Source organism: Boleophthalmus pectinirostris, unplaced genomic scaffold (genome assembly GCF_026225935.1).
Source record: "Boleophthalmus pectinirostris isolate CB_2022bp ecotype Guang Dong unplaced genomic scaffold, ASM2622593v1 HiC_scaffold_18, whole genome shotgun sequence".
In the NCBI taxonomy this organism is placed as follows: Eukaryota; Metazoa; Chordata; class Actinopteri; order Gobiiformes; family Gobiidae; genus Boleophthalmus; species Boleophthalmus pectinirostris.
In genome coordinates, this window is record NW_026571133.1 from 16345399 (window position 1) to 16355494 (window position 10096).

Here is a 10096-nt window from a genome sequence, read left to right on the forward strand (position 1 = left end):
CTGTTAGCAAATAAAATCTACTATTACGACGACCGCTACTACTATTTTTAGTACTACTATTTGTAATTCATTATGAGAAACTTAATGTTCACTCATCCTTATACAACTATTATGACAACGATTACTAGAACTAGCCTACCTCACTGGAAAAAAAAACAATATCTAGGTAAGTTAAAAATGACTTAAATTTTTACTTTATTTGAGCAGATTCAACTTGACAAGTAAAATTATCTACCAATGGAATAAGTGTGTTTTTCTTAATTCAAGCAACATTCAGTTTTGTTTCTTATTTTAAGTTCAAAAAGTTGTTGATTTTCTTTGTGTAAGATGTATTTTCATATTTTAAGTACAAAACTGTTTTATTCCACTGGCAGATAATTGCACTTGTCAAGTGAAATGTACTCAAATCATGATAAAACTTTCTTAATTCAAGTCATCTTAACTTGGCTAGATGTTGTTTTTTGTTGTGTACTACTAGTACTACTAATCCTGCAACTAGTACTACTTCAGCTACTACTAATTGGAATTAATTATGAGACAGATAAGGTTCCCTTATCCCAATACACTTACTATTACCATGACCACTGCAACTAGCCTAGTACTACTATTGCTACTACTACTTCTAACTACTACTGCTACTGCTACCACTATACTTCTACGCTGCAACAGGTGTCAATAGTTTGTAAATTGTATTTAGAGCAAATTTGATGTTTCAAGTTTATGCTGTTTTGAAGTCCTGTTGAAGTTGCTGTGTTGTTAAGTCCTGGTTTAGATCTTGTCTGGACTTGTGATTTTAAATAAGATCATTCTACTTGTAAAGTACATTAAGCTGTTATAGAAAACCAACTATACATGTATCCTATGTGGTCTTATGTAGTAGATTATCAAGAGAAAAATATATACTTTGACAGCTAATCACAAAATACTGATGGGCGAACTTCAGTATCAATCACAAAGAACCTCATATCTCTTGTACAGGTTCCCCCAGTGTCTCTGAGTCCAGGATATTCCGGGAGGCCAGGGGGCGGGGCAACACTGAGCCACACATCAAACGACCAATGAACGCCTTCATGGTGTGGGCCAAGGATGAGAGGAGAAAGATCCTGCAGGCCTTCCCCGACATGCACAACTCCAACATCAGCAAAATACTCGGTAACGCAAAAACCTCTCTAATGGGATTTTAGTATATATATATATATATATATATATATATATATATATATATATATACACACACACATATATATAGTAAATATGTGTGTCTGTTAGTGGAGCTTAAAGATACAAGTTACTATATCATTAAATCAGTGTGCCAAATTATTATGAATATGACAAGAAACTCCAGAGTGCCCCTGAGTTAAACAGGTATAAATATATCCTTGCAAGAAATAAAAGTAATGTTTCAACAGATCTTTTGTAGCTCATCAAAAAAAGGAAATACATTGTTCTGTGTCTGTTCTATTCACGATAATATTCTATCCATAAACAAAATGACTAAATCTTTACAAAATTTATCAAAACCATTTTTTGTTTACTTTTAGTAAGTATATGAAATAGTACATGAAACAATACACAAAAATGTTACAATAGTGAAATTTTAAACAAAATGTCGATACTGTGGAAAAGTTCAGTGTTAATTTCATTACCACTATAATAATTAAAACACTAGGCCTATACAAATTACTGTTTGGACTATTCAGGAAAGGTCCAGTTGTCTAGTTTTGTATGTGATCTTTGCAGTAATGATTATTGTTCAAGTATTGTGTAATAAGAGTATAATTCTAATTTTAGTATAGATTATTATTAGTAGTATTATTTTACCTATATGAACTAAAGGGTTGATTTTTGTTGTGTGTTTGAAAATTCTGAGCAGTTCAGAGAAAAAAGTAGATGTGATGCCGACTTAAAACTGTCTTGCGCACTTCTCCATACACACAGCATTTACAGTATACCAGTAGACCGTCCGCTCAGATGACTGTTTCTTTAATATATAAAAGCATATGTTCTCATCTGAATGACATGGCTCCAGCCCTGTTTGACACAGAGCTTAAGTCGGGAGCAGTGCATTAGACACACACCGGAGTCTTCCTCACAGCTCGCGGTGTATGAGCGCTTGTTTAATGAACGACTGGGGAGACGAGGAAGAGCTCCGACAAATGATGATATAATTCATTATGCATTAAACAAGCAGCGCGCGGCCATTTGACATTTCCCCCGGACTGCTGCGATCGCTCATGACATTTTAAAGAGCTCCTAAACGTTTTATAACACGCAGAAATCTGGTTTTAATAAGCGCCTCTCTCTCCGCTTCTCTCCCTCTCTCTCTTTCTCGCACACGCTCGTCTTCTGTGGATGGCTAACAGATCTCAGAACACAGGCAATGTGCTGACAGCTTTTAGCTATTAAACCTACAGTAGTCGAGACGAGAGCAAATTCAGAGCAGATATTTTCGCCATGTGGGGAGGACCTGAGAGCGCCGCATATGTATAACCATTTCACCAGTCTAAACTGTGTGCACAACCTTGTCAGTTTTACTAGTGATTTACATTCAGTGCAGTCTATTTGAACAAGTTTAATTTTATTACATTTTTTTTTTACTAAAATGATAAACTCAATTAATACATAAAAAATATATATGTATTTATTCCATGGTGTTAATTTTCTTTGAATCACTGCAATAGTTACATACATATTGTTCTAAATAGTGCAGCAAGAAATTAGAAATTCATGTTTTTTGTTTGTTTGTTGTTGTTTTTTTTTTTGCTCAATATGTTAACTTTCTTATTGAGAGCACCTTTTTTGCTTGTTTTTTTTAGTATAAAAATTTGAATGAAAACATAGGAATACCAATGTCCACTTTGGATTTGAAATGCAGATTTGGTTAGACCACAATAAAAACGAAACAGGGATGTAATTATGTAAATCAAGTGTTTTTATTTTCAAATATATCTTAATTGTATTGTTGCTATTAAGTGGTCGGGTTGCACACATTTAACTATGCAATTAAACTGAAATGAATTCCAGTGAAACAAAGTGATAAGTCAAATCTTTCTTAACACATTATCTTTTTTTTTTTCTTCTTTTTTTTTTCTTTTTGCTACAGGCTCTCGCTGGAAAGCCATGACAAACCTGGAGAAGCAGCCGTACTACGAGGAGCAGGCGCGCCTCAGTAAACAGCACCTGGAGAAGTACCCTGACTACAAGTACAAGCCCCGCCCCAAACGCACCTGCCTCGTGGACGGAAAAAAACTACGCATCGGCGAATACAAGGCCATCATGAGGTCCCGGAGACAGGAAATGAGGCAGTACTTCAGTGTGGGGTAAGAGCAGTTTGTAACACTTTATAATAACACTCTACAATAACATTTTAATTGTACAGAAACTAAAATACAAACTACTTACAAACGTGAAGTAAACATGAATTTTAAACAGTTTATAGTGGTCCCGCTATTGCTCACTTACCTTATGCATTCAAAGCATCCTAATGATTCACCGCAGTGAGTTTATAGATGCTTTTCAGAACTTTCAAAGGCCAGAGGAGAGTTTTGTAGTCATGGTAAAACTGACAACAATGAGCATGCTAACCACACTTATCCTGATTATCAGACAATACAAGACTTAATAATTAGATATCGACAGTACACAGCAGACTTATTTTGACCTTTAGACCTGCTTATACGATATATTCGTACTGGGTCTAGACTAATTTTGTTATAAATACATGGTCTTTATATTAGTAATCCTAACAATAACTTCTTGAAACAGTCTTAATAAATTATTTGTACACTATGAATTAAGTCTGTGTTTCTCTTTTATTAACGCTGTAAATAGTGTAGTGTAATAAAAAGTGTTATCAAGTGTGAATTATCATGTAGGTCAGTCAGTATAGATATGAACTGTAGCTGAAGATTACGTTAGATGCCATTTATTTTTGTTTATTTTGGGGGGATTTGAGATTGGATTCCAAAACTCCCACTCTAAATTGTGCAGGTTGTACTGAATTGACAAGTGTAGCAGCAGATTGTAATTCCTGCCAATATCACACACTTCACACACTTCTCTGAGGAGGCCACTACTGCCAAGGCCGCAGTCCTAAAAAATACCAGATTCTCATTTTTGTCTTTTTAAAGGACATTTTTTGAAAACCCAAATTCAACCCTTGACATCTTTGGTGAGAGGTCTCATGTACTCACTTTCATCTTCATTTTAAAAAGAAAATGATTTTTTATGCCTTTAGAATTTGAAGACTGTTTCCGATAGTGCAGATTGTTACTTTGTATGGAAAGCGTGCCATTTCTTGTTAATTCATTTATTTTATTGTGGTTAAGCAGTTGTTTAATCATATAAAACTTTCTATACATGATCTTTTTATAAATGGTTGTTCAGACATAACAACTTCATTTTGTTTTTGGAGTTTTTGACCCATATGTTTTACTATCACTTTTATATTAGTTACTATTGAAACCACTTATGGAAACGCATTCTTATACAATACTTCTGTACAATATTTATTATGATATTATGAATTGTTGTATTTTGAGTTTTTATTTTTATTATTATTATTATTATTATTTCACCCATTTTTGTAATGCAAATATAAGACTGTCACTATTGTATCAGTTACTAATAAGTTTTAAACCACTTATATGTTTTTAGAGGTGATCCCTACATAACTTGTGTATTGTGTGTTACAGGCAGCAGGGCCAGTTGCCCCTCTCCTCCGCAGGGGTGGTGTACCCAGGTGCCCTGTCCATGGCTGGGATGCCGTCCCCTCAGATGCCCTCAGAGCACTCGAGCATGTCCAGCAGCCCCGAGCCAAACGCCAACCACCACCAGACGACCGGGCTGTCCGGGCTGAAGGGGGAGGAGCCTCGCATCAAAGAGGAGCTGCGATTGGACGACAGTAATGGTGACGCCTACGACGACTTCGACTACGAGGATGAGGAGGCCGACTACGCGAGTGACAACGAGAACCATATCACTCAATAGGACGGCCCATCCCAAATACATGCCAATCACAGCTGGTCAAACACAATCCCACCAATCAGGAAGAAGACTCTTTTTGCCAATCACCAGTCTTGCGTGTCACAAATCCCGCCCCCTTTCCCCCTGTTTCTTAAACTAACACAGACTCTTGTTTAAAGAGCATCCTGTCCCTCATGAAGTCCTGATACCAGCATCTGTCTGACCAATCGAATCGAAGCACACGAGACTTGTCACTCACACTGACTGTTACAGAGAAGTGCGCCTCCTAGAGCTTGCATTGAGATACTACTGCTACTATGAGCGAACTGCCACAAAGTGAGACTCAGAATGCATCCTTTTAGAGCCGTTTGTATAAATAAAAATAAAAGGAGAGACTAAGGACTTATCCGGGGCTAAAAGACGACACTTTACGAAGGCGGACCTGTTTATTACTATCAAGAGACACTTTTAAAAATACAGCTTTTTGCGTTCTTTGGTTCTATAATATTCTCACTCAGGTACACGGTGCCAATAAGTGGCTTGTGAATGTGATTTGTTGTTTTGTGCTACGAGTTTGAATAATAATAGGAAAAAGAGACTGATCTTTTTTCCCTTTTGTTGTAAAGCACCTGAACTACATCTGTTTTGTTATTTTTTAACAAAGATAGCTTTTCTTTGACCTCTCAGTCAGTGTGCTGTCAGCAGATGCCCCTTTGTTCACCCTTGTGTTTGGAGAAAATTTAGGGGGACGGTCCAAACAGGACTATATGGAGGACTGTCCCGCCTTAATGAGAGTTTTATAATGAGTGTGGGGTCTCTCTGGCATCACGGAGCAAAACAAGCGCCGTGTTTTACGAGACAATCCAGCAGTTTTCACTTTTCCTCCCCAAACCACAAACTCAAAAACTACTGTCCGTCCAAAAGTGTTGATTTTCCCGTATTTACTGTCATCCTGCTGTCTCCAAGTTGGCGTGGCTGTCCCAAGTGGGCGGGGCAAAGGTTTGGAGCAGCCAGCCAGTCAGTGTTTTGTATTTGAATACTGTATTACTATTATTTTTTTCTTCAAACTGCCTCTAGTCTAATAATATTATTAACAATTATTATAAGGACGGTCAGCGTATCCTAAGTTTAGTAAGTTATGTACAGCTTAATTTATTTTTCTCCTCTTCATTTGGGTTTGTATGACCATCTGAAGCTAAGACAGTCAATGAAGCATTATCTATTTAGCTGGTAGGTATTTAGACAAACTAAAGTTGTCATTTTATCTTGCTTTGTTTTGCATTTCTTTATGTCCCCCTCTGTATTTTTGTATTATTATTATTTTATTAACCCTGGGGACGGCGGGTGGGCGGAGTTATAGGACAGTGAGCTGGACTGACAAAACTCGACGCAGCCCTCCTCCAAGCTCAGATATTTACCCCAACGTCCAAAACCATTTCGAAAGCACTCACTCTGTGCAGTCAGAGAGAAGAAGAACATGAGTATTTTGTTAATTATTATAATTTTATTTGTAATGTTTATCATGTATAATGTGAAGTTTCCTTTACGTTTCTATGGAGATCAGTTTTCTTTTGGGAACTGTTTTCTGTGAACAAAGAGTTCCATCTCTGTTTACTTCTCTGAGCGCCTCACACACGGGACACAGTGGAACAAGTCTGGACCCACATATTTTATCATTGTACATGCACAATCAACTACATACACTTAGAAATACTTAATCAAATCATATGCTGTTCTTTTTTTAAGTTATCCAGTGACAGCAAAGAGGAGTGGACACAGTACAGCTTTTGAATGCTATCAAAAACGCACTGATAAACCTTGTTCAAGCGTGTCCTTATTCTGAACTATTTGCTAAATTTCACGAGGACTTTCAAATCAATAACAAGGCCAAAAAAAAACTACACGAGAGCTTCTTTTACAACACAGTAATACAGCTCACATTAAACTACTCACCTTCAAAGAAATATTTTTAGTATTGAAAAACATGGTGCCACCAGTTGTAAATTTGTATTTTTATGTTTATTTGTTCGTTACCCATATTTTGGGTATTGTTTTGTCTTAATCAGCACTTCTTAAATACTTGTTACCATAGTAGATTGCAAACACTAAAACTTATACCTTTTATCGTTACTACTTCTACCATCAACTGTAATGATGAATGTTAATTTTGGGACTTGTCCTCTCCCCTTTCCTGTCTCTGGGTTAAACTAGTATTCTTGTCTTACTTTAACTCATCATCTTAAATCAGTGTTTACAGGTCCAGCCCCTGTCCCACTGTTGTTGTAAGTGAGGTGAACAGATTTTCTATAGTATCTTCTTATCAGGAGCCCTTTGCTTTGTTTGAGCTCCACACGACACTTAAAAGAGCCATGACTACTCTTCAGGTGTGCTGTCCCATTCACCCATTCTCGCTATAGATATCTGCTACTTGGTGCCACATTTTCTATTGAGCCTTTTTATTAGTCTTAACTTGCTGTAAACTATAGTTAAGTCCCCCCTGTCCTCCCGCCATGGTTTAGCCCGATGCTGGAAAGAGGGAGCAACCAATCAGAGGGGAGCAGGAGCGTGGGTGGGAGGGGCTTCAAGACGTCAATCATCCCTGCTGGCAAGGTCTATCTATCTATCTACCCCCTTTACAAGACAATGACGATGGAGATATTATTTAAGACAATCAAGTCATGAGTGGAGCTCCAAACAAAGTGAGAATTATTACAATGAAAAGTATCTTACCATCTCAACTTGAAAAAAGTCAAGAAAGATAATTATGTAAATATAACATAGAGGTATAGATTTATATTTTGTTCATAACACAATGTAATATAAGTTGTATATTTCTTTTTCTCTCCCTCTGTCTCTTTTATTGATGTTATCCATGCCACAGAAAAGCAGGAGTCGTCGTACTCTCACAAAAAAATGAAGAAAAATATCAAAGAAATAAAATAAAAAGAGGAAAAAACAGTCCGTGGGCTGCCACCACCATCTGTTCTAAGTTCACTTTTCAGTATTACTGCCAGACGAGGCTAATAAAGACAGAAATGTGTTCGGTTCTAACTTGTGCTGGTCACTTCTTTCCTCCTCACGCACAGTTTTACACCATTTAAACTGCAACACTGGTTAGAGCTTCCACAATGAATGATGAAATACCACAAGTTTATAGAAGTACATTTGAATATTGTCATGCATAAGATACAATATAATATAATAGTATACACAATATCAGTAATACTGCAACATAAATGAAAATGGTATATGTGCAATAATTTGAAATGCAGTTTGATGAAAAAATAAAAAACATGAAGACACAAATGAAACAGCTGTCAGAAATAAGGTATAATAGAAAGTACTTGCCGCAGTATACACAATATTAGTAATACTAAAACATAAACAAAAATGTTATAAGTGTAGTTTGATTAAAAAATAAAAAACATGAAGACACAAATGAAACAGCTGTCAGAAATAAGGTATAATAGAAAGTACTTGCCAGAGTATACACAATATCAGACTAAAATCTTTATCTTTATTTGGTAAATTATATGACTTTTTTTTTTAGATAATGGAGGACCCCCATTAAACCTTATGGTAAACATTAGAAAACTTTGGTATAGCTGTTAATTTATTCAAAAAACCCCATTGCTCATCTTCTTAAATCATTATTTCTGAACAGGTAAACACTGATAAACACCATTGCATTATTGCCTATTGGTGATGCACTGTGTTGTTAAGTGGAGAAGATTTACGATTTAAGATTTACCACTCTGCCTCTGCACACATTTAAAAGCAAAAAAAAAAAAAAAAAAAACTGAACTAGTGTCTTTAATTGTTTATTTCTATCTCATAAGCCATTAATTGCTAATTGTGTCATTAAAACAGTTCTATAATGGTATTTACAACAGAGAAGTGCATGTGGCGGAGTCTCTGGCCCTAAGCTATTGGACTATTCAATCATCTCCATAACAGCGTGTTAATTATGCTAAGTCCACCTTTCTGCCCTCCAGTCACACAGGGGCCGCTGGGGGCAGGTGCTGGAGCGGGGCCTGTTAGCAGCCTGATAACCTAATTAAGCACGAGTGTAGGGACAGAGTATTGAAAGATAAGTGTGAGCATTTAAGTTAAAAAGAAAAAAGAAAAAAAAAATATGCAGAGGACAACAGTCATCTAGCAATACAGATAAGATAACTCTGGTCACATCCACAGCTATACAGTGTAAGTGAAGTATAGTTTTACACTTGACTTCATTAGTAAAGTAGAAAGTATTGAAATAGCAAATACCACAGCACAAAATTATGACATACAAATGCTTAATTAAATGTATTTGAATTACAAGTAATAAAAAATATATAGCTTAAGGAATTATTTGTGAACTGTTTTGTTACATGTTAGAACTTAATTAATTTCCCTCAAGTTGATTTAGATTATAAGTTAATTAAAGGTTATGAAAAAGAGACAAAAAAGACAAAGTAGGGATCTTGAAGTTGGTTTTGCTTAATTAAAGCAAAAATTTAATCATGATTATTTCAAACCAATACTCCTATACTGTGAAAATTAACCTAAAGAGACAGTATAGACCTAGTATTTTATTGGTAATGTTTTGCCTAAAGGTTTTCAATGTACACATTTTTGTAATTCAACAATGCAATAATGGAAATTACAATTATTAATATGATTAATTGCACAGATCTAGTTTTATGCCGATATTGTCCAGCTAAGTAGACAAAGACAGACCTCCTAACCAATTCTTTCCATTCACTAGAAAACAGCTATACTATGCTTCCACAAAACCGAAGATGCCATAACTGAAGGAATCTTTAATTGATGCTGCATTGGCAATGACAATGTTCACGCCTCCATTTTAAAGGGTTAAGCAACAGCAAACCCCACTCAGCTCCCTCATTACAACACTGTCCCCATCTGTGGCCATATGTTCTTCAATGAGTCCACAGCTTCTCTTCTGCATTTAAAACACACAAGCGCACTTTAGATAAAATTGTTCCACGTGTTCCACTAATTAGCATAGCGTCAGTGAAAAAGCCCATTTGATGCAATAATGCTACAGTAAGTGGAGGACTTGGTTGTTCCCTGGGCGTAGTTAATTTTTCAGTGGTGCCCCAAGGAGAGGAGCTGAGAAAAGATT

General features: G+C 36.1%; 1 protein-coding gene across 5 annotated transcripts in view; it reads left to right on the top strand.

The window, feature by feature from the left end:
- Positions 1-8010, top strand: part of sox5 (SRY-box transcription factor 5) — a 169430-nt gene extending 161420 nt beyond the window's left edge. For all 5 annotated transcript variants that reach the window (XM_055154036.1, XM_020926348.2, XM_020926346.2 and 2 more), the window contains 3 exons: positions 979-1152; positions 3104-3320; positions 4695-8010. In XM_055154036.1, coding sequence (XP_055010011.1) covers positions 979-1152; positions 3104-3320; positions 4695-4989 — 686 coding nt within the window. In that variant the 3' untranslated portion in view covers positions 4990-8010. The remainder of the gene's footprint in view (positions 1-978; positions 1153-3103; positions 3321-4694) is intronic.
- Positions 8011-10096: the final 2086 nt, after the last annotated feature.